Source organism: Peromyscus leucopus, chromosome 9 (assembly GCF_004664715.2).
Source record: "Peromyscus leucopus breed LL Stock chromosome 9, UCI_PerLeu_2.1, whole genome shotgun sequence".
Lineage (NCBI taxonomy): Eukaryota > Metazoa > Chordata > Mammalia > Rodentia > Cricetidae > Peromyscus > Peromyscus leucopus.
In genome coordinates, this window is record NC_051070.1 from 90,304,498 (window position 1) to 90,329,824 (window position 25,327).

Consider the following 25,327-nt stretch of genomic DNA (forward strand, 5'->3'; position numbering starts at 1 on the left):
CCAGGCTCCCTCCTAGAGCAGGGATGATATGGGGCTAAATCATGGAAGGAGACACTCTTAAGAGAGGCCCAGGCAAGTGGCTGGCCAGGAATGGAAGCTCTGTACTGTTCAGAAATTATCTGAGGCAGAGAAGAGAGATGCACCAATATATTCCCAGAGAAAAAGCTAAATGCTTTTTTTTTTTTTTTTGGAGATTCTCAGTATTTCTTTGTCCCCTCAGAGTAGTGACAAGAAGCTATAAATTATCATGTTGGACATACTGCACATTGTAGTCTTAGCTGGCCCAGGAATTCAGCAAATAAGCTAAGTATAATATGAAATAAAGCCAAAAGGATCAACAAATGAAAACAGTCCGATCATTTTCTGTTGTTTTAGCAGTCTTATGTGGATATAGTTCTACATATATATATTACTTAGCTATTATATATATGCATCTGGGGTTCCTAGATAAACATGTATAGCAGCTGTACTCATAATTGCTGAAAATGGAAACAGCCCCAAGGTGATAAACAAAATGTGGTATATACATACAATGGAATACTACATGGCAACAGAAAAGAGACAACTTTTAGTAATACACACATCCACACACAAGGACGAGTTTCCAAAGCATCAGGTATAAAGACAAGGTGAGTCTAAAGGCTGCACATTCTGAACTCATATAGAGGACTTTCTAGAGGAGGAAAAGCTGCAAGATACAAACCCCAGTCATGTTTGCAGGGTACAGGAATAGAGACTTTGGATTGTCCATGAATGGACACACAGATGTGGGGAGAGGTGTACACACACACACACACACACACACACACACACACACACACGTATTGGTGTAGTCCTTGTCTTTGTTGGGGGTTCTATTTCTGTGAAGAGACACCAGGACCACAGCAATTCTTATAAGGAAAACATTTAATTGGTGTGGCTCGCTTTCAGTTTCAGAGGTTTAGTCTATTATCATCGCGGTGATATAATGTATACCCTGATAAAATTTGCCTGAAGATCAGAGAACAGAGCAAGCCACTAGATTAAACATAGATGCCAGGCAGTGGTGGCATACACCTTTAATTGGACAGCAGAGATCTGTCTGGATCTCTGTGAGTTCAAAGCCACCTGGATTACACGAGATTGACTCAGTCTAGGAGAGAAACAGAGCCAGGCAGTGGTGGCACACACCTTTAATCCCAGCACTTGAGATCTCATGCCTTTGCTTGGGAAGCACACATGCCTTTAATCCCAGGAAGTGATGGTTGGGTGGAGAAAGGTATGTAAGGCGCGAGGAGACAGGAACTAGAGGCTTTTCAGGCTAAGAAGTCCTAGAGGTAAGATGAGGCTGTGGCTTGTTCCTTTGTCTCTCTGATCTTTCAGCATTTACTACAATATCTGGCTGCGTTTTTTTTTTTTTTTTTTTTTTTTTTTTATTAAAAGACCTTTAGAAATTCGAGCAACAATCATCATGGTGGGGAGCATGGCAGCATGCAGGCAGATTGGTGCGGGAGCTGGCACTCCTACATCTTGCAGGCAACAGCAAGTCCAACGAGACACTGAGCACTATCCTGAGCAAAGGAAGCCTCAAAGCCTGACCCACACACTTCCTCCAACAAGGCCATACCTACTCCAACTCCTAATAATGCCACTCCCTATGAGACTAAGAGGACCAACTACATTCACACTACCACAGTCCTTATGGTCAATGTATCATAAGGGCCATACCAATATAGAAACATAATCTGTACCAAAAAGCACAAATTTCACTGTGTGTCATTTGAATCTCAATAAAAGTGTCTCTGGGTTTACCAAGCTTCTATGAAGGAATTCAACCTGCAGACAGAGCTTTAAATGGCGGGGGCCACTTCCAAGGCAGTACCCTGATGAAAGGGGGCCTTGTTGGATTACAGCGACTGGTAGCTGACTGAGGCATAATGGCCTTGGGACTGGAGGCACCATCAGGAACAGCAGCACTCCTTTCTGAGACACCAGCTGTCTCTACCTTCCATTTTAAGCTCCTGCTATGGGCCCTGCCTGGTACCCTGGGATGTAGTCATAGCTCCTCCCAGCTTCCTTAGGTAAGTGACCACATTCAGACGTTGTCCAGATTCCTAGGTGATTTCCTCTTTGAGACTTACCTTTGTGGAAGGACAGACCAATGTCCCATAACTGCCTTGAATGCTGGCAGGTCCTGTAAGGCTTCAGAAGCTGCCCCAAGGCTAGATGCTGGCTGGGCCTCTGAGGCAGCCACACCCCTAAGGCAGGAATGTCTTGGAGACAGATGAGCTTCTTTGCTGGAACTCTGCCAGAATACTCAGAGGGAGAAAGGGAAACCAGAACTCAAGATCAAGGGAATGACAGAGATGAATCCTCCAGGCCTGCAGATGCTAATTAGGACCCAGCACTAAATTGCAGACATGACCAGGAGGCAGCGAGGTTCTCTTCTACATCAGTGTGATAGTCTCTATACATTTCCTTCCCCGTCTGATTGCCTCTGCCATCTCTTTCTCTCTGAGTCCACACAAAGCAAAAGCAAAGATAATGGTCTATTGTAAATGCAAGGCCGGACTATCGGAATGTCTGCATTTATTTCTAGAAGTGACTAAACCAAATCAAGAGGGACTCAAGTAAAGACAAACCAAAAAGAGGCTACATTGTGTTTTAAAGACGATGCAAAAAAAAAAAAAAAAAAAGTGAAACATTGAATCAATTTTTACATCATTGACATGTCAAAACAGCAATCTTCTTGGATATGTTGTTTAAAAGGTATTTTTTTACGTCTTTACTATGGCTCTGGAAAAAAATAAATTAAAATTTTATTTCTGTTGGATGGTGTGCTCTATAACCTTGGCAACATACATAAAACTCAGTTTCTCTTGTCAATTGCTTTAAGGATCAAAGCTAAGGATGATGAAGAACTTGGCAAAGGGGACTCTCAAAAATGGTTGCTGTAATTAACATGGACTGGAGATTTAAGTAATTAGATGCTGCATGGGCATTCAGAAAATGCCAGATTATCAATGGCTGCCTGTAGAGATTAACTCTGAGTAGAGTACAGGCAGATGGGAGAGTTCAACAGCTGACTTAGGAGCTTTTGTGAATGAGTCTGATTCTCTCCGGGGTGGGGGTGGGGGGAATGGTTGTGGTGAATTCACGAGGAAATCCTGGATGGCTCTGTTTAAGAAAGTCAGTTCTTTGGCATTTGGGATGACTGGAGTGTGTGTTGGGTCCAGGGTCACACAATAATGGGGGACAGACCACCAAAGTCTATTAAACCAGAAACAAACTTTATTCCAGAAAAATAAAAATAAAAAAATTAAAATTAAAATAAAACACTGTGGGGCACAAAAGCTTATCAGCTAGATGAGACCACAGCCAATGTTGGGATTCTGGGCTGTGGCAATGGAGGCGATTACTGGCCCCCTTTTATAGTGTCAGGCACGGTGTGCATGCTGGGAATCACGTAGGGCCATCAGGCATGGGATGCATGCTAGAAGTCATGTAGGAACAACTATTAAAAGTTAACCCTGGTCGAGGTAGTTGTTGGCTACAAGGGGCAAGAGGGTTAAAAGTTAACCCCTGGCTGCTGACAGAGGACCTGGCTGTAAAGCAGAGCCATTGTTAGCAGTTAACCTTTAGAGCTGATGACTGTCCGTTTTTATCTCTTAAGCTTATAATTTTATATTTCTATATTCCTGGACCCTTCGTTGTGTTTAGGAACCATCACCTCCCTGAATCAGCTACAGGTCACATGATCCCAAAGAAAGAAATCCTTTGAGACCTTTACTTCACAGATGCTGGGTCAAGACTGCAGTGCCCAGAGTCCTGGGAGCCTTGGCCCACACTGGGTACAGAAGGTGAGGAGAGCTATCTCAAAATACAAGAAGTTGCACCAAGGGGTTAACATTTTATACAATGCTCAGGTGGTAAAGAAAGTTGTCCCCAGATCCTCACAAATGGCCTTAAGATGCATGAGAATGAACTTGCAACTGAATTGGGCTAGAAAAATAAAGAACATGATCTTTCTTGTACCCTATTAGAAACCTAGTGTGGATTATTCACCTATGATTTTGTATTTTCTTTTTTTTTTTTTTTTTTTTTTTTTTTTTTTTTTTTTTTTTTTTTTTTTTTTTTTTAACTGACAAAAAAGCTTTATTTATGAAGATTTAGAGGAACACCAGACACCCAGGGAAACCGCTCCCTATTCGTACCTCAGAACTTCCACTGTGCACCAGTAGAGTGCCCCACTTGAGCACCATGCTGGTTTGTTTGACATCCCAGTTACTAACTACGTAGTCTGTCTCTCTTGAGTGATGACGCAGACATCTCAGGGCTCTCTTGGCATACCATCTCTTGGACTGGTTGCACTCTACTTAAGTGCTTCTTTGGGGAGAGGTGTGCACAAAATACTTTTATCAGAGCCTTTTTAAGCATTACGTTCTCTTAGTACTGAGGGAAGCCAGGAACACGGCAAAGGGAGGCATTTAAAGAAATTAGAAATCAGCAAATTAAAGTCTCCAACCTAAGGGATCAACTCCATGGTTGAAATAGCAGGTTGAATTTTTTTTTTTAAAGAAGCACCGTGCATATATAAATATATATATATATATCACACAATGTTTAACAAAGAAAAAAATTCTTTAAAACAGCCTGTTAAATAGCTCTGGCTAGACTGGAACTTTTATGTAGACCAGTCTGGCTTGAACAAAGAGATCAGCCTGCCTTGAATTCCCAAAGTGCTGGGATTAAGGGCATTGTCCCACAATGCCCAAATGCCTGACCTAACTAATTGTGGTGTTTAGGCAAAACCTCCAAGTTGTTTCTCTCAAATGATTGCTAGCCAAACAAAATCAAAGAAAAGGGTGCAAATCAAAAGTCTGCTTTAGAATAAAAGAAAAAGGAAGGGATTTCTGTGTACTAGATCATGGCAGGGATACATCCCAGGATTACAGCTGATTGTCAAGAATGGGGAAAGTGGCTGCTTGTACAAGAGGGCTTCTGACACAGCAGCAACTTCACTGCCACCACAGGAACACACAGTGGCAACATGGGTCCACGATAGGGTATTGTGTGAGAACACAGATCACAGAAGTACATACTGAATGCAAATTAGAAATACACAAAATTCCAAGACACAATACATGTAGGACTGTTCCCATACAAAGGGGTCACAAACTGAACTGCGCAATGTTACAATGTATAGTGTTAGAGAAACACTGTAAACAAACATTCAAATATGAAAACATGACATGTACACAACATATAATTACTGAGAACTTTTTAGGTAAGGTTTTCAGAAAACCCAAGAATAGATTTTATATTACAAAATGGTCCATATCGCCCAAAAATGTCTTTCGACTGAACAGTAAAATAATATTTGTTGGAAGTTAAAAACTGAGATAAAGTGCAGGCCATTGGGAGAGGTAAAGCTTTAATTTCTGCAATTTTCTTCCAAGTCAAATGATTTGAGTTCTCATAGCACAGGAAGAGGTGGTAGCTCTCCACAGGAGCACACTTGGGGTTGACCTTGGGGATGTTCCAAGTCAGGGCAATGCCTGGCGGCTTCAACACCCACTTCACTCTCAGCTCAGGCTTTTGGGGAGGAAGAGTGTCTTGGATTTTGTCTGCCATCTCAGGGAGTGGTGGTGGTGGCTCTGGGAGAGGTGGCAGGTGTTCAAATGAATCAAAACCCTCAGCTCCATTTTCTGCCACTGGGATTATTTCATTTGATCTTAAAACAGCTTTCGAAGATGACTTCAGGGTGAATGCTGGGCTTTCTCTGTTGTAGTTGGGCAGGCCTTCTTTTGTCAAGTCAATAACAAAATCAAGTTTCTTCTCTACAGCCCCAACTTCAATTACGGTATTAGGTGAGTTGCTAAATTTCCTTGATGTGTTTTTTCCAATTTCTGTTGGAGTTGATGTAACTGGAGTTGTCAAATTAGGTTTTTCCACAGAAATTAACATAACATCATCAGTGTTACTTTCAGAAACAAACTCAACACAAGGTGATGACAAATTAACCCTTCTACTTGCTTTTTCTGAAGAGTTAAAACAATCAGGGTTCACAGAAGGCATTCTTTTACTTCGGCTTTTAACTGACTCTTGGGTCACACTTGAATTCATTGCCTCTGAATCTGTAACCTCACAGACTGTATTATTGGGTAATGTGTTTGGTTCCAAACAATTTCCTTGAGATGATAATACTGTTTTAATACGTCTTTGAAGTCTTCTGATTTTTATAAAGAGTTCACCAGCTATTGCTTCATGCTTATTCTTACACTGGGTCTTTCCAATGCGTTCATTCAGTTCATTCAGTTTTTTATCAAACAGATTACAATTTATCATGTAGATTTCCTGTCGGATCCAATGTTTAACCTGTTCTAGCAGTGCTGTATGCCTTTCCAGAGCTACACAACCATTTTCATTAATTTGCTCTGAAGCTTTCATGAGCTTAACATTTTCTTTGTTTTCTGAAAACATCTTCTGATCATAGCCATTTGGAATATTAGTTCCAACTGTTGATTTTGAAGCTTCAAGATTCTTTGACTTGTTCAGGATCTCCAACTGCTTCCGGCAACTTGTAGGCATTGTTTTTTTGGCCTTTAAAACTTTCTGTCTTTTCCTGTCTGGACTTTCCATATTTTGTATCCATCTTTTCTGGACTCTTCATTTAAAGTCCTGATGTTCCATGATGAATGGGGTTATAGCCTCATAAATTCAAGTTGAAATGCACTTAAAACCCCAAATAAGCTCATGTTTAAAGCTGCCCAATTTTTTTTTTTTTTCATTTCTTGAATAGTAGACCAGGCTGGCCTTCAACTCAGAGATCCATCTGCCTCTGCCGTACCACCATGCCCAGCTCTAGTCAATCTCTTAATTGTAGATTCCTGGCGCGGCCCCTCCCCGGCCGCCGCCACACAGAAGCGAGCGGCCACCTCAGGCGAAACGCTGATTTTGTATTTTCATGGAAAGTTTGCAGATGACAAATGTCTGTCATCTGCTGTGATAGGATGACAAACAGGTTTTCAGTCCCTACTTTCGTTTTCCAGAGGGTGTCAAGACCAGGGCAACTACGTTGTTTTACTAATAATGATAATGATGTATTGCCATCTGGTAAAACAGACTTTCATTCATCCTTCAAGGACCTTCTAGACATAAAGAAGGCCTGCTTGCTGCTCCCTCCCAGTTCAAGTTCTAGGAGCAATGAGTCCCGGTGCTGACCTGGTCCCACTGCCCTTACTCTGCCTCTTGCACACCTCCAGGGGGCCAATGGTCAGAGCATCATCTTTGCGGAGCCTCCTGTAAAGAAGGGCCAGGACATCGGTTGTTCAAACTCTTCTTCTCAAGGCACAAATCAAGTATCCTGGCTGCCACAGCTGTGCAGGTAAGTCAAGTGTCTGGTGCTGGGTCATCTGCCCAGAAACTCTTGCCAGGAAGTCTACAGGACTGAGCTTGTGCCTCCGGAGCTTGACACTGCACCTCCTGCCATCTAGGCACCTCTCTCGGATGAAGGCCATCTATTTGGGTTACCTGAAAACTTGGGAGTAAAATGAATAGTTTGGTTCCAGAGAGTACCCGAGGTTTCAGACAAACTGACTTAGAGCTGCAAGGCACTGAACGGGACACTCAGTGCAGACCAGGAGATGCCATTGTTAACTCTGCTGGCTCAGCTGTGTCTTTGTATTGTGGTCTTTGAGTTCTTACAAGAAGCTCCTGCACCTTATAATGGTTTAACTTCTCTTGCTCAGGTTAAGTCTAGTTGGTTTCAGCTGCTTACCTTCAAAGAGCCTGAGGGAGGCAGGTCATCTGTCTACCCAACCATACCTAAAAAGGATATGGGGGTGCATAATCTTATTTTGGAAAGTGTGTATGTCATTGACAAAATTAACTCATTTCTGAGCTGTAACTAAGGGATCATAGTAATCATCTTCCTGCTTAGGGGTTTAGAGACAAGACCAAGGTTAAGACACTTGTTAGAAAATTATTATAGTATGACTATTGCTAAGCTGTATCAGGCCACCATTGTTGGCTCACTTAGGATCCATAGCCAGCTTAAGATGATGTGAGTACTATCCCCCCTTTACACAGCTCAGAAAGAACAATTGGATTTAAATTTGCAACCTAAAATGGTCTACACCGTTACTACCAGGATACAGAAGGGGGCACCCTAAGAATGTGCAAACAGTGTTAACAGCCACACTAGCACACCTTTTCTAGCCTGTCATGACAGCTTTCTCTGAAGTACAGGAAAGGAAACTGTGGTTCTTTTTAGAACTAAATTTATTCCAGGGAAGCCCATGACTCAGGGATAAAGTTTAGAATTACCTCAGTCAACCTCTGAGAACAAGACAAGACACAATGAAAATGACTTCCAATTCTGTGGCATGCTTTTAATCTGATTGTCAGGATGACTTAGAAGTTCTTTATTTAATGGCTTGGCGATTAGAGGGAGATGATGAAATTATTTCAGGCAGTAATTTATCCATGCCAAACACGGCTTTCTGAACATTATTTACTAATATTCACAAACCTGAAATACAGGTGCCTCAGACTTCTCCCAGGTCCTCAGTCACAAAGCTAGCCCTGTCTCTGGCATTTTACTAGGTACTTCTCTAGACTGAAACAGACTGTCTTCTCAGCAATGAAAACTCTGAAATAAACAGGTAGATCATCCAAGAAATAGTCATCAGACAAAGCAAATAGAAAAAAAAAACAGGTTGGAAAGACAAAGATAAGAGAAGGAAAAGTAGATGAGGATGGAGGGAGAGCAGAAGGAGGGAGGGAGGAATGGAGTGAAAAAATGAGAGCACAGCAACAGGGAGAAGGTGGGGAAGGAGGGCAGGAAGGAGTGGAGAGAGGAAGGAAGGAATGAAGAGAGAGAAAGAGGAAGGCAGGCAGGAAGGAGTGGAGAGAGGAAGGAAGGAATGAAGAGAGAGAAAGAGGAAGGAAGGCAGGAAGGAGTGGAGAGAGGAAGGAAGGAATGAAGAGAGAGAGAGGAAGGAAGGAATGAAGAGAGAGAAAGAGAAAGGAAGGAGTGGAGAGACAGAGACAGAGAGAGGAAGGAATGAAGAGAGAGAAAGAGGAAGGAAGGCGGGAAGGAATGAAAGAGAGGAAGGAAGGAATGAAAAGAGAGAGAGGAAGACAGGGAGTAAAGAAGGAATGAAGGAAGGGAGGGAGGGAAGAAAGAGGGAAGGAGGGAGGGAGGGAGAGAGAGTTAGACTTGCTTTGGGATTTCAAAAGGACCTTCATTAGTCTGAGTGCTCAGGCTTTCCTAGATGTTCCTTCCTGCACCTGGAGTCCAAACACAAATCACAGGCTGCACAGTAGAGCTGGACAACTCGGGAGGACATTCAGGAGGAAGTCAAGGGTGATGCTTAGCAGAGCCATTGAAGGAGGCGTTGACTGAGCAAGCTCTGAGTGGCCTTCTGTGAAAGGCTTTCCCTTCCACAGCTGTTCACTAGTTAATGAATATGGAATGTTGACTCGGGTGTCCCCAAAGGCGGCAGAAAACAATCTCATTTCAGGTGTCAATAGCCTCGTGCCTGGAGGATGGCGGTTGGGGTGGGGCATAGTCCACTCTCACTCTGCCTTTCTCCAGAGCCTTAGGCAGTGTGTGTGTGTGTGTGTGTGTGTGTGTCTTTCACCAGATGGGACCCGACATGTAGTAAATTCAAACAGACCCACCTGTTCACTGTGTTTTAAACACTATGTAGGACAGTGAGAAATTGAGTCTTTAACTTTTTTTTATTACGATAGGTAAAAGCTTCTTTTTAATTAACTCTTAAGAATTTATTTTATCCTATATCTGTAGAAATATAATCTTTTATATAAGCTCTCAACTCCACACACATTGGAGTAAAGCCAAAGGAGCCCTACACATATTTAAGGTGTGTATTCACATAGATCAGGATTATCTAAGTTTGCTGTGTAGCCAAGGGTGGCCTTGGACTTCTGATGCTCCTACCACTAGAGTTTAGGTGTAAAAGACCATACCCAGTTTTAGGCAGTACAGTGCATGAAATCCAGGGCTTCCTGTGTGTTAGGCAAGTGCTCTACCAACTGCTCTACATCTCTAGCCATACAGTCAAGTAGATATTTTTAAAACCATCAGTCCAACTAGTGTGCTGGTCTGCTATAAATACACGGTGGAGAACAAAGATGAGGGTTGAGAACATTGAGGAACAGCAAGTGTCTGGACAGTAGAGTCAACCATTGGTTGATGGGAAGGGGCGGGTGGGCAAACAGGAAGTATTGGGAAATTGGGTGTGTTAAAATTACAGTGGACCTTAATTGGATTTATTTTTTATTCTAGGACCAGGCAGCAATCTGGACCAAAAATGGTTAAGAGTGTCTTGACCCCTACATGGGTAAGTTTTACTTATAGCCAGAGAAAAGAAAGTAGAACATAGGAAACAGAAATAAGGTGTAATGGTAGTCTGATTAGCTACAACTCATGTCTATCTTGGATGTGATACAAATAATAGGTTTCACTCTGTGCATCAAGTTAGGTTGCAGTTCACCATGCACAAAGAAACCTTTAAAACTAACTACAGTTTAACAAATTAACAGTTGGAATGTTAGATAAGTGTATGGCTAGTGCTGTGGATATTGCTCTATATAAATAAAACACTGATGGCCAGTGACCAGCCAGGAAGTAGGTTGCCAGGCAGGAAGTAGGTAGGACAAGGAGAGAGGAGAATTCTGGGAAGCGGAAGGCTGAGAGGAGAGACATGGCAGCCACCGCCAGGACAAGCAGCATGTAAAGACTCTGGTAAGCCACCAGCCACGTGGCAAGGTATAGATTTATAAAAATGGGTTAATTTAAGATAAAAGAACTGTTAGCAAGAAGCCTGCCACGGCCATACAGTTTATAAGTGATATAAGCGTCTGAGTGATTATTTTATAAGTGGATTGTGGGACTGCCGGGCTTGGGGAACCTGGAGAGAAGCCCTCCAGCAACAGGCTAGGAAATTGGATAACCTAGCAACGTCTGTGAAAGACAGACTGTTAGTTTTGGCATCGGTATGGATCATTCTACTTATTTATTTGGGAAGCTGATACAGTCAAAGGTACTTAATGATAGGGAAGGTCTTACTATGTCTCTGACTCAATAGGTAAATGACTTGCTCTAGCAGTTTGTTTTGATCCCTTATTCAAGTTATATTAGTTAATTCTAGTCATTGTTTTGGTGTACCATTCAATTGAATCATGTATCCAAACCATGACAATAAAGTTTTATATAACTGTCTAGTGAAACTTTTCATTTTGACTTCCACATTTCTTAAAACTCCTCCCTTTTTCTGTAAGAAGCATCTAACACATTGTTCCAAATCAGCCCTAGTCATCTGTCTTTGTAGTAAGTACACACATTCTCTTTGGTGTGGGTAGGACATGACTCAGACATAATGAAGAGAATATGGCAAAATGGGAAGATGTCACTTTGATTAGTTTTCCAAAAGACTCCAGTTTCCACATTGTACACCCACTCACTCACAATGTTTCAGACTTCTTGCTGTGGGAGAAGTAAGCTGCCACACTCCCAGTTGCCCTATTGAGAGCATTACATGGCAAGGAGTTGATCATCTCAAGATGATTAATCTTGATTGTCAGCTAGATGAGATTTACAATCACCATAAAAACAACCTCGGAGAATGTCTGTGAGGAATTATTTAGGTTAGCTTGATTAAGGTAAGAGACTCACCCTAAATATGAGCAGCACCTTTCCAGGAGGTCCTGGCAGAGAAGAAAGGGAACTGAGGTCCAGCATTGATTCATCTCTCTCTGCTTCCTGACTGCACATGCAATATGATCACTTACCTCCCATTCCTGCCTCCACACCTGCCCACTAAGACACACTGCATCCCCTCTGCCTCTAAGGTCCCACTCTCCCCTCTCGACCCCAGAGAAAACTTACTCCCTTTAGTTGCTTCTTGCTAGGCATTTGGTCCTGGCAATGAGAAGTGTAACAAATAATGTGACCAAAGGCCCTTGAGAACGGGAGGTTGCCTCCAGTTGGTGAGTGAGCATGGAGTGCAGCCTCCTCAAACACAGCTTGAGCTGATGACAGCCCAGCTGACTTCATGATAACAGCCTCTTGAGGAGACACCGAGTCACAGGTCATGGCTCACAAAACTAGGCAAGAATATATGTTTCTTGTTTAAGCTGCCATGTTTCAGGGTGGCTTGTTATATAGCAATCAGTGGTACTATACCATTTACGATTTCTTTCATCTTTTGAGGATCCTAACTAGCACTAAGACATCAAGGTTCCTCTATCTGTTGTGGAAATTAGCTTTGAAAGTTAACTCAGACTGCTTTTCCTCATCTACAATCAGGGCTAAAAAAGCTCAGAATTGGTCATTTACTTCATCTCCACTGTGAAACTTGTCAGAGTGTTTCTCACTACATGACGTGGTTTGTGAGTACACAAACTAGCTCCTCTCTATTCCACCTCATGGTAGAAGGGAACGGTCCACTTAAATATGGGTTTCATAGAGATTTAGCATTGGCAAAACTAACCCTAAATCCAAGTGCTCACCTAACTTTTTGTTCAAGTAGGAACTTTAGTCCAAATGTTACATTTTGTTCAACCATCACCCCTCACAGAGTTCTACCAAGCCCGCTGGACCTGGGTGAACCAGTTCACCTCACTGCCATGCACTTTGGCCTCATTCTCTTTATTGCTCTCAGCCATAAAGTCATTTATTATGTCAATTTCTTTCTTCTCTTGCGGAAAACTTTTAATTTTGAGGCCAGGCATCACTCTACTCCATTCACTGATGGCCCAGCATGCAGTGGGAGCTGAACACATTGGCTGCTTGCCTGATAAGCAGAAGAGTCTTGTCTTTGGGATTGCTATAACAAACAAATACTGCATACTTGATGGGTTTTAAACAGCTGTCCAAGATCAGGGTACTAGTAGATTCAGGGTCTGGCAAGGTCTGCTTCCTGGTTCATAGGCGAAATTTCTCTTCTCATTGTGTGGAACATTAGCAAAGAGATGGAAGATTTCTCTAAAAGCCTTCCTTTAAGGGCACTAACCCTAGGTAGCAGAACACCACCCTTATGACCTATGACCTCCCAATATCATCGTCTCAGAGGCTGGAGTTTCAACATATGACGATTTCAGATATAGGAAATGGTTGACGTGGTTTCTGCCTTTATCAGTTGGCAAAGGAGGAGTCACTAAGCCTCACAGATAAAACAGAAATGGTTTTCAAATTCAGTTTGGGATCTCTTCGGTTTTCTCTTATTCAGGTTGATTTACGGCAGAGGCTCTGGAGAGAAGTAAATGAACAACTGTAGAAAATGTTGCAAAATTCTAGCCCTGGAATCTTTAGAAAGTTTAAAAATATATCAAAGACCAGAGACCTGAGTCCTTTTCTCCTCTTAGCAGTACCACTGGAGTACATCTTGGCGGGAAAGGGCTACCCTGCTCCTGATGTCAATGTATACATTTGTGTTGAAATAGAAGGGCACATTTTTTTGCTCATGGGTGGCTAATAAAATTTAAAAGCCTTCAACTAAGAAAATGAGAGCCTAATCTTAGTAATTCTTATTTGGATAGCATTAATTTTTTTTCTTACTGAACTTGCATCTGTGTTTCTAGTAGAATATGTTCTCTGTGTCTCTTTCTCTGTCTCTCTCTGTGTCTCTCTCTCTCTGTGTTGTGTAATAATTAACAAAGTGAATCTTGCATGTATTAGCACTCTTTTTTAAAAAAGACTTCAAACCACAGTTTCCTGTAACATTCTATGTATTGTACTCACTCCAGGGTCTGAAAGAATAACACACAGTTGAATTACATAAACCACTTTTGAAAGATGGTTTGAAAACCTCTCCATCACTTTATCTTCAAGACTTCACTAAGACTTTAGTCAAAAAAACAGGTCTAGCTTTTTTCAATTACTACAACTTCTAAACTAAATATCACAAGATGAACAACTAATTTCAGATTTTCACAGAGGTAGGAAGGAGAGGGATCTATCTCCCTTCTCAACCCTTCTTCCCTCAGGCATGATACTGGAACTAAATAAAGACAATATGTTCCAAATTGCCAATCACATTAGTCTCCATGTGGGCTGTCTAAAACATGTAAATGGCCCTGAAAAACCTCTCTCATCTCACCAAGATTAATGCAAGCACACCTCTCCATCAATTGCAGTGGAAGCCAAAGGAGGAGAGTGTTGATAAATGAGGATTCGCTGCCTTTCCCTGTAGACAAACTGTGGGAACACTGGATTGATGGCTTCTGAGAGCTGCTCGGCTGTGTGCACACCCGAGCCTCAACTGAACTCCTCCCTTCCACTCCCAGACAAATACTCCCGGCTCAAACACCTTCAGTAACTTTCCTGTAAGCATTGATGGAAGCCCCATCTTTTCACTTTGGAGTTCAAGGAGCGAGTTAACTTTGACATCCTTATTTGATGCAGATGCTGAACATATAATACATCTTATATCCCATCAATTTCAAATGTTCATTTATTTATTTATTGTTGTTATTGATATTTTGATACATGGTTTCATATACCAAGCTGGCTTCTGATTCATTATGTAGCTAATGGTGACCTTGAATTCCTGATCCCATGCCCTCTACCTCCTGAGTACTGGAGTCATAGACCTACGCTGCTGTGCCTGGAATCAATAGCCCCATTCCTGATTTTGTCTGTTTCTGTTTTGGGTTTGTTTTTATTTTCTATATGGAGTTTCATTATAAACTCCGACTATCCTCTAACACTCTCTCAAACCCTGCTTTGACTCAGGATCCCTCCACCTCAGCCTCCAAGCATTTGATCACAGACACGTGCCATCGTTCCTAGCATTTATCCATCTCCTCTGATAATTATGAAGTCTCGTTGATAATGAGTCTTTTATATAACCACTAATAAAAATTATGGTGTTTCAAAGAAAGTCAAAGCTATATGTGAAATTTACAATAAATGAAAATGTTTAAAAACTAGGACCTGCACCAGTATCCCTAATCTTTGAGTCAATTTCTCTCTCCACAATCGTCATACACTTTCCCCAGTGGAAGGCAAGCTCATCAGTACAAAGTGAACTGACTGCAAATGCACTATCCACATTGCAGCAGATGCAGCAGTTGTGGGGCAATAAAAGGGCATACAAGATACTTGGCACTCAAAGCATTTTTGTGAGTTTGGCCATCCTATGGGGATCAAGTGTACAATGTCAGTGTTCATCTGTTACCATACAAATCGATTAAAAGCATTTCAGAGTCCAGAGTTCCAAATATTACATCATGGAACCTCATATTCAAACTTACATCACACACACACACATACACACACACACACACACACCACGTACCTGTACCTCTTTTGATTCAGTGTGCAGAGGGTCAACCAAAACTAAGTAAGTGTGAAAATGACCTAAAGACACCTGCTACGTTGTACAATAATTGTAAAATAAAATTAAGCTAAAAATCCCAAACAAACAAAATAGACAGCATGTGGCTATGACTATCATTGGCAAGTAAGTTCTGAAATACCATTTAAACTTATTTTAGAATGTTACTATTTTAGTTTGGAGATAATTTCCAATCAGTTTTCCCTATATCACTTGCCATGAAATTTTGGTTCCTATTTTCAGTAGATTCCCTTTAATGAGACAGCAATTTCCTCACATCCTTACCCACAGCTCCAAATAGTCTGTCCTTTCCTCTCCCTTCCTGTGGTGACAGCCTACTCTCTCGGGTGCATCTTCAGTCCCATTCCCTTAGAAAACCTCTTGTGGTCAGGAGGGATCTTTCTCTCCAAACTCCTGGAGGCTGTTTGAAGCAGCTACTATATGCCTATGAGGCATTGCTTTGAGGCATAGAGCTTGGCAATAGAGACTAGCTGGAAGGAAGCAGGTTCACTCATCAGCCTGCTGTGTGTGGAGTCCTCACATGTATGAATGGAGGCTCTAAGATCTGTGGGGAGACAGTGTTACCTCTCTAAACTATGTTTAATGGGATTCTATTTATTGAACAGAAAGAAAACAATAAAATAAAGATTTATCCTGGTGTTTCTGATGGATGAAGAAAAAAAAATTTCTTTCTATGGCTTCCCTAAAGTGAAAGTAACCATGACCACCTGTGTTACTTAAATAAAGGGACTCTATTACTCTCCATTGTGGCCCTCTATTCAAAAGACATAGGTTCCACACAGGGGTGGTGGCTTCTTTACTCGGCGGACAGGCTGCTGCAGGTCTGTCTCTTTGCCTCTGTCTTATCTTTGCCTTGCCTCATGGTTGTTTATGATGTGATGGCTGGCACTCTGTTGGAGTGGTACCCAATAGAGCAGCTACAGGCCCTGCCCCTAGTGGGTCCCGTAATTTGTTCTGGGTGGTTTCTGTAGAATTAGAAAGCTGTTTCTCAGAGCATCATTGGCCAGTAATTTAATAGTTGATCCAAGCTCCTGTTGAGCTCCTCCCTGTAATGGGTGGAGAGCATGACTCTTGATTCTTGGTTCTGCACCAATGGGCCAGGCTTTAGGAGAACCGGAATGAATCCTCTCAAGGAACAGAAGGTTTAGTGGTCATTATCCAAATGTGCAATTATGATTTAAACTAAACACGGGACACTTCTAGTGGCTTCAGCCCATAGTGAGGATATGAAAGGATGAACTGAGACCACACAAATCCTTCAAAGATCCACATGGGCATTTTCTTTATTACCACTATATGGACTGATGTAGCATCATACATGATGTTTATCACAGTGCTTTAATCTTTACTGTGTTGTATGTGCTTTACAATTTTGAGATTGATGGACTTCAGGGTGGAAATTTGCAAATCCAAATTTACTGGGACAGTGAGTCTCTAACATTATTATTTGTTTTCATTCAGTTAATTTATTTTGCTGCTGAAGCATCCTTCCAAATATCTTTTTATTGCTCCCACAGTCATTTTCCCCTCCATATAAACAAGATCCAGTTTTTCTACTAATGCAAAGAACAAAGTAGACACATTATTCCTTGGTTTTTGTTGTTGAACTACAAACTTTATGAGCACATGGGGCCAGACTTGGAGCCATTACCTGATTCCTATAAATATAATGTAACAGAGATTTTGGAGGCTACTGGTCAATGACGTTATACCACATTGACAGGGCAAGTCTTGAAACCCAGTTGAACCTCCAGTTTATGTCTCTAAGCTGCCTTTGAGCATGGAGCCATCAAGTGGATAAACACAGGTTCTTTTTTTTGTTTGTTTGTTTTGTTTTGTTTTTTGAGACAGGGTTTCTCTGCTTAGCTTTGCGCCTTTCCTGGAGCTCACTTGGTAGCCCAGGCTGGCCTCAAACTCACAGAGATCCACCTGGCTCTGCCTCCCAAGTGCTAGGATTAAAGGCGTGCGCCACCACTGCCCGGCTTAAAATGTGTAGCCCAGGCTGGCCTCAAACTCGTGATCCTCCTGCCTCTGCCTCCTTCAGCAAATCCTACCGGCTTGAGCCATCACCACTGGCCACAGGTTCTTATCTATCTTCCTGTTAATAATGAGGATTTTCTAAAGTGGGAAGGCCATGGTTCCATTGTCCAGAGCTGAATATTTGTAGAAATTTAAGCAGCTCCTCATTGAAAGCCCAGGGTGTTCTTTCAGATCTGCCCAGGGGGGCAAAATGATTGTAGAACAGAAATCCTCAACTCTATAACCTAATTGCTTGTGCTATGCAAAGCTTGAGCTACCATCTTTAATAAGATTCTCAAACTTGGCTCCAAAGTGGTACTGTATAGGAAGCGGAAAATAAAGCAAAAATTAGAGGTCAGACCAAATCAAAATAAAGCAAAGCTGATGTTTGAGTCCTCACTCCCAGAGGTTGTGACTGACTTGGATTGATAAGACTACAATATCAATTTTTTTTTTTAAAGATGAGCCAAGGTGCAGTGAAGGTTGAGGCTATAAGCTGAGAACTTCTGGGATGTGGACGAGGCAGTGTGAGGAGTGGCAGGGTAGTTTCTACTCCACTGCTGACCTTCCTGTTCCTCACTTCTCGCTGTGTTTACTTTAACCCCATTGGATGTTCTCTCTGTTTCATGCCTCTCTATCCTGGCATTTCTCTCTGTTTCATGCCTCTCTATTCCATACACAAAAAAGGAATCAACATTCCTCTTTTAGGTGCCTTTTCTGTATCTTGCCAATCTGGCAGCATTACGAATCCCTGTGCATTAAAGTGCTCATGAGCCTCTGTGCCAGCTTGTGCAGCGTTTTGTCCCTAGAAACAACATAGCTGTCACTATGTTATTGGAATGTCTGAAAAACCTTTGTGTGTATACACAGTCACCTTTGAAAACAGTTTCCCACAGTACACACTCTGGTTATTTCCCATTTTGTGACATTATCTTTGCAGTCAATGAAGGAACTGAACTGAAATATTAATATTTGTCACTAGGATACAGTCTTAATGATGAACATTATTGGAGCAAAGATAAATATTTTTAAGACATCAGGTATGTTTGTGGCTTAGAGGACAGCTAGAGGGACCCACCAAACCCAGAAAATATGGTGCTGTATCACAAAGTGTTTCTTGGTTGTTGAGATGATTGCAGTCCAATTGCCAGGTGTTCTTTCAACAGAGTTTAATAAAAACCTGCATTGTACATTGTGCCTTTCAATAACAAATCTCAAACATACTGTATTAATAAGTGTTTATTGTGTATCACCAAGAAAGAAGTTTCACTAGTTCATTCTACTTTTCAAGACAGTAAAGGCCTTGACTACTTGACTCATTTGCAGTACAATTATAACATGTAACAAGAATACACCTGCGAATTATAAACCCAATCTTGCATATGTCACAGGGGGACTGCTGTGGATATCGCTCTGTATAAATAAAACACTGATTGGCCAGTAGCCAGACAGGAAGTATAGGTGGGACTAACAGAGAGGAGAATTGAGGGAACAGGAAGGCAGGAAGGAGACACTGCCAGTCACCGCCATGACAAGCAGCATGTGAAGACACCAGTAAGCCACAAGCCACGTGGCAAGGTACAGATTTATAGAAATGGGTTAATTTAAGATATAAGAACAGTTAGCAAGAAGCCTGCCATGGCCACACAGTTTGTCAATAATATAAGTGTCTGTATGTTTATTTTATAAGTGGGTTGTCGGACTGCTGGGGCTTGGCGGGACCTGGAGAGAAAACTCCAGCTATAGGGGACTGTGATGTTTCTGCTTTTGTTGTTGTTGTTGAGTTTTTTCTTTTGCATATGTGCACTTGTTAGATTTTCTCTATAATCTTTGAGTCAGTATTTAGCTGCTGCTTTGGTGAGGTCCATGGTCAGGTGTAGGGACCATTATGCTATGTTAGGAGAAGAATGACTTATGCCTCTTATGCACATGTATGCCAAAGCTCTTCACAAACTTTACTTACACCTCTTATTTATAGCCAAATGTAGATATTATTTGGTTATAGAATACTTCATAAAATTGGATGATTTGGTACTAGATGTTTACAAATTAGAATGCATAGTCGAATAAAAGGATTCTTACAGATGAAATAATTGTGGTCAGAAATGATTGACATTGAACACTTCTGCACCCATTTGCTGAGGTACAAGGGATGAGTATATACAGGGATCAGGGAGCATCCTTGAGGCAGCTGACAAAGATTCCAGCTCTACAAATTAATGCCATACACTGGGGAATGGGCTACAGCCTCCCATGAGTGCTCATTCTTGGGAATAGCTAACTATGTTCCCAGTTGTGGGCTTACTATAAAGGTAATGTATACTTGTGCTTTTATACTTGCATGTTAACAAAACTTTGAGGAAAGATATCAATGCTGACATTTTCTTATTTAATTTTTGTTATAAATTGATTAACTGTATCTGAATATATTTACAAAATAAAGGTTTGTGAATGTAATGTGAGGAGATGACCTTACAGGCTTCCTCAAGCCATGCCTAAAGAGGCATTAAATATAAACTGGTGATACATAGGAAGGCTCATATACTATGATTTTTTTTTAAGCTTAGCACCCTTAGTTGATAGCAATGATGGTAGTCAATAGTTACCATCACCCTGAACTATCACCCCAGCTCCCACACAATTGACTGCCAACGACGTCACTAAACTGGCAAGGTTTGCTTCTGCCTTGAATTGCTTGTGTTAGAGGCCCCTGGACATAAATGGAAGACTACCTCTGTCCTTTCTTGCTTGCTGTTATTGAAGACAGAGGGGCTCCACCTTGAAACAACCTAGGAAAGGCCACAGGAGTGTCAGAGACCTGGTGCCACTTAGTCCCATAGCTAATGTCAGGTTTCTTCTTGTATGAGAAATGTAAACACTTGTTTATGCTATCACTAGTCACTTGTTTTGTGGTTTTGAGTCACAGTACTCCCAGTGCATCATTCCTCATACTTGCCCCTCCTGTGAATCCTGCCAGTCCTTGGCCACCTCCTTCCTCACTGTGTCCTGTGGGATCTTCCCCCCTTTCTGGTCCTCTAGCGCCATCAGAGGTAAATACAGAGTGCCTTGTTATATGTCCCCTTACTGTTTCTTGTGTGTCTGTCTGCCCATCAGAATTGACCATGAAGACAAAAGTTTCTTAAGCTGCCCTGGCCACTATGATGGCCAATGGCCAGTGCGTACTTGAAATGAGGTTGATGTGACAAGGCACCAAACCTCAGTTCAACTTAATCTCATTTTAAATAACCACACATGGTAAGGGCCTGCCTTATTACTGGACTAGATTATGAATATTCCAGAAATAACATAGTATTAATCAAGTTCCTTGCCTCAGTGGAGATGCAGGCTCTAAGTATGCAGTAAGTTATTTTAAATTACTCCACATTTCCCACAGCTGGTGCCACCAACTCTTGTCCCCACAGGAAATGGAGAGGTGATGTAAATCAAAGAAGTGTCCAGAGCATGACCAGGGGAAGAGATAGGAACTATGGAAACACTCTAAAATGGCAGCCGTGTTTCAGCCCCAGACACCATTGCCAAGTTAGAAAGTTAATGAGCATGGGATACATTTGGGACTTTTCAAGAAAAGCTGAAAGTTGTAATGCTTGGAAGAAAATATCACATCTTAAGTTGTGATCATGAATTCAGTTTTGCGAACGAAAGAAGCCTGAGTAGCACAAATAAAAGGCCCATTGGCCAGATCTGCCAAAGGGCCACCATTTTGAGGCCTGTGGTCCATGAAACAAATTTTGAAAGCTACTGGTCCTAGGAGAACTGCATAAGGAGCAGCTGGCCTGCTGCTCCCTGGTGTGTTCTGCTTCTGCAGGTGTGTCCTGCACTTGTGCCCTCAAGCCTTTGCCCCAGCTTGTGGCTCCTCTGCAGGCCTTCCATCAGGACACAGACCCCCCTCCCCCTCCCCCCACCCATCTGGACAGCACTCAGCTCAGATGTCTCTTCGATAAACTCTTCCCTTGAATTAGCACAAATTAAATGACTGACCTAGCCCTTTGCACAGAGAACCACTCGACATCTCACGTAGGCGCTGTCAGCTAGCTTTAGTGACAGAGTTTCCAGGCTCCGTGCAGCTAACATGGCAATCAGCTGTGCCGCAGGGCTCACTTCACTCCTGGCCTGTTCTCCCCAGGATTAAAGGAAGTGTGCTGCTAACGCTGCTTCTTCCTGTGCAAGGGAAGAGCAGTGACAGAAGTCACTCCCGAGTGGTGATGCATAGAGGAGACAATTGTAGCTGCTTGGTGTACTCTGCAGCAGGAGAGTGTCCTTGTTGTTCTTCCTGTTCAGTAAAACGTGCCAGGCAGAGGTGTCTGTGTGTGAGGCAATGCAGCCACAACAACCACGAGACTGTCTCGGGATAGTCTGCTGTGGGGATGTGGCTGGGGCCGGGGACCCAGCAGATACTGTTTGGTGGCTGTAGTGGTTGTTTTCTCATTCTGCATATTGTCATCTCAGTGCCAGGCTCCAGACTCAGCAGGTGCACATTCTGCAGCGTCGGGTGCTTGGGAAGATGAATTTTCTCCCCCAGTTATTCTTTGGCACTTTCAGAAGCGAATTCTGCATATACCAAATAGTTTGTATTTTATGCTAGACTGTCCAGCTAACCTAAGATCCAAACTTGATAGGAAATACATGCTTGAAATAGCTAGTAGGAAACAATTTTGTTCATGAAAAATTTCTCTCACTATGATGCTGTGATTGTTGTCACGGATTTTACTTTCAAATTAAAACCACAGAGACATAAACAGATCAGGTAGTCTGCCTGGTCATATGGCTGGTAGAGGAGGGACTAGCTCTAGAGATGAGCAGACCTCTTATCCTGTAGAACTGCCTGTAGAAATGTAAGGAAATATCTGTCATAGCCTTACGTGATAGTTCATGTCTGTATTCTAAGCACACAGAGGCTAAGGCAGAAGGGATGATATGAGTTCAAGGACAGACTAGGCTACATAGTGAGTACCAGGATAGCTAGTCCTACATAGCAAGAACCTCTCAAAACACAACACAGCTCAATGACAAAAATAAGTGTCCATTCAGTCTGCAGAGAGAGGGCACCAGCAGAACATAAAAGGGACTCCATTGAAGACCAGTTTGGCCAGCCAATGAGTTTATTGATGTTTCTCATAGGATGTAACTCACAGGCAGCCATACCACTGGGGAGGTCTCCAAATGACTTGAGGACAGCTACATCACTGGGAAGTCAACCTCTCATGTAATCTCAGGGAGGGTCATGGTCTCCTAAGGCTCTTGTGAAGGCCTTGTGAGGTACCAAGAGTACCATAAGTCTTCTCCTCTCCTTCCATGGGGGAGTGGTAATAGATGTGATCTCAGGAGCATCTCATGGGGGTCACCACTGCTGCTCTTGTTATGGTCATTTCCAACCCAGAGGAAACAGTTAGCTGCACACTTACATCCCACGGTAGAGACAATTTCCAGGGGAGGGTTTCTTGCTTCACTTGGTGAGATGTTACATTGTCAGAGCAATGGCCAAGATCCCCATTTCCTCTCTTTATCAGTGTCTTGCATTCTACTGGAAGCCTCTATCTAAAGATGTACTTGTCAATCAATGCTGTGTTAGTTCATGATTCTCACATGGGCCTTTGGGGTAACCTGGCCATGTCCTAAAAGATAGGCTTTAGAACAACAGCTGGTGGAGACTCTAGGAACATCCAGCAGAGAAATCAAACTCTAAAGGTGCCACAGAGGAAGAGGACAAGAGACTCTGGTTACCCTTTATTGTTATGGAATATTACTTTTACTAGGCAAAGATGTATTACATTTGTTTATGCTGCATTTATTTAATTATGTAAAGAGGTGTTGCTGTTTCACCTTGCCTGCCTAAGGCACCTGATTGGTCTAATAAAAAGCTGAACAGCCAATAGCTAGGCATTAAAAGGATAGGTTGAGCTGGCTGGTAGAAAGAATAAGAAGAGAACAGGAGAAGAGGAGAGAACGAGGGAGAAGGAGAGGGAGATGCCTGGGGCCAGCCAATCAGACATGGAGTAAAACATACAGAATGAAAGATAGGTAAAAAAGCCTCAAGGCAAAACGAAGATGAAGAGAAATAAGTTAATATAAGTTATAAGAGCTAGCAAGAAACAAGCATAAGATAAGGCCATGTATTCATAACTAATAATGAGTCTCTGTGTCATGACTTGGGAGCTGGTTGGTGACCCAAAAGAAAAAGCCTGCTACAGTCTGTGACAGTGGTTCTTAACTTGTGGGTCACCCCCCAGGGGTTGCATATCAGATACCTTGAATGTCAGATATTTACATTGTGATTCATAACAGTAGCAAAATTACAGTTATGAAGTGGCAATGAAAATAATTTTATGGTTGGGGGTCACCACAACATGAGGAACTGTATTACAGGGTCGCAGCATTAGGAAGGTTGAGAACCAGTGCTCTATAACATGGATGGTTTGCTTGAAAGATAATCATAGACTCTTATCTATTCGTAGGCTTTGAGAAGCTTTGGCAATCAGAATCATGTTTCAGCTCCAAGCTAGTGCACTCTATTCCTCTCTAAGAATACTTGGACTGTTTTGAAGATTAGCACACATTATATTGAGCCCATGGCACCTAACAATTCTTAAGAGAGGTAAGCAGTCACAATAAATTCTTGTTAAAAACTTTCTTGAAGAAAATGTATTCAAATAAACACATAAATAACATCTTGAAATGTAATGTTCTATAGCAGTACCATGGTCCTCCTTATTCTTAGTTTCACTTTTCAGGGCCTGAGATGGGGGAACTTACTATATAATCCATCCTAACCTCAAATTCTTGATCCTCCTGCTTCAGCCTCCTGAGTGATACACTACCAGGCCTGCTAGTTTTTCAAAAGTTTCTGTTACATGAAATCTCACAAGGATTCAAAACAGTAAATGAAAGCTCCCAGCAATAAACAATTTGTAAGTTTTAAATTATGGGCCATTCCAAGTAGCATTATAAAATATTGTGTCCAGGACATGATCACTCCTTGTTCAGAGTATCTACACGTAATATGCTGCCTGCCCATTAATTCCTTCATTGTCTCAGTCATCAGACCTGTTCTCATAATATATGTGTTCATGTTCTGGTAAGCCCGGCTTCTCTTAATAATGCCACCAAAGCTAAAGGGTGGTGACAGTGGCAATTTGGAGCCACCACAGAGAAGCAATATCTTCAGTGGTAACACAGGGAGATGATAAATAAGTATCATAAGAAAAAGATGCAATTCTGTAACTTCTATTATTATTGTGGGTTATTTTTCTGCTCTTTTGCTCTTTAGGCTCCTTTGGAGGGTCCACCACCCAGATCCCAAATAAATCACACACAGAGGCTTATTCTTAATTATAAATACCCAGCCTTAGCCTGGCTTGTTTCTTGCCAGCTTTTCTTAACTTTAAATTATCCCATCTTCCTTCTGCCTCTGGGCTTTTCCTTTCTCTTACTTCTGTATATCTTTTCTTTCCTTCTTATTCTATGTCTGGCTGTGTGGCTGTGTGGCTGTGTGGCTATGTGGCTGTGTGGCTGTGTGGCTGTGTGGCTGGCCCCTTCTTTTCTTCTTGTTCTATTGCTCTTTCTTTTTCTTCTTTCCAGATTTCTCCTTCTATTTATTCTCTCTGCCCACCAATCCCACCTGACCTTTTTTTTCTTGCCTTGCCATTGGCCATTCAGCTCTTTATAAGACTATCAGATATTTTAGACAGGCAAAGTAACACAGCTTCACAGAGTTAAACCAATGCAACATATAAGAATGCAACACATCTTTGCATAATTAAACAAATGTTCCACAGCATAAACAAATGTAACACATCTTAAAATAATATTCTACAACATATTGTTCTCATTACATTTTATTATATCTCTTATTGTGTCTAATTCATGAATTAAATTTTATCATATGTATATGTGTATAAGAAAAAAGTCTACATAGCATGGTT

The 25,327-nt window shown here is 41.9% G+C and overlaps 1 protein-coding gene across 1 annotated transcript; it reads right to left on the reverse strand.

The window, feature by feature from the left end:
• Positions 1 to 5,017: 5,017 nt before the first annotated feature.
• LOC114710377 (activating transcription factor 7-interacting protein 2-like) lies at positions 5,018 to 6,924 on the reverse strand. The gene has a single exon (XM_028894508.2). The coding sequence runs from the start codon at positions 6,619 to 6,621 to the stop codon at positions 5,263 to 5,265; it is 1,359 nt and encodes a 452-aa protein (XP_028750341.1). The 5' UTR covers positions 6,622 to 6,924; the 3' UTR covers positions 5,018 to 5,262.
• Positions 6,925 to 25,327: the final 18,403 nt, after the last annotated feature.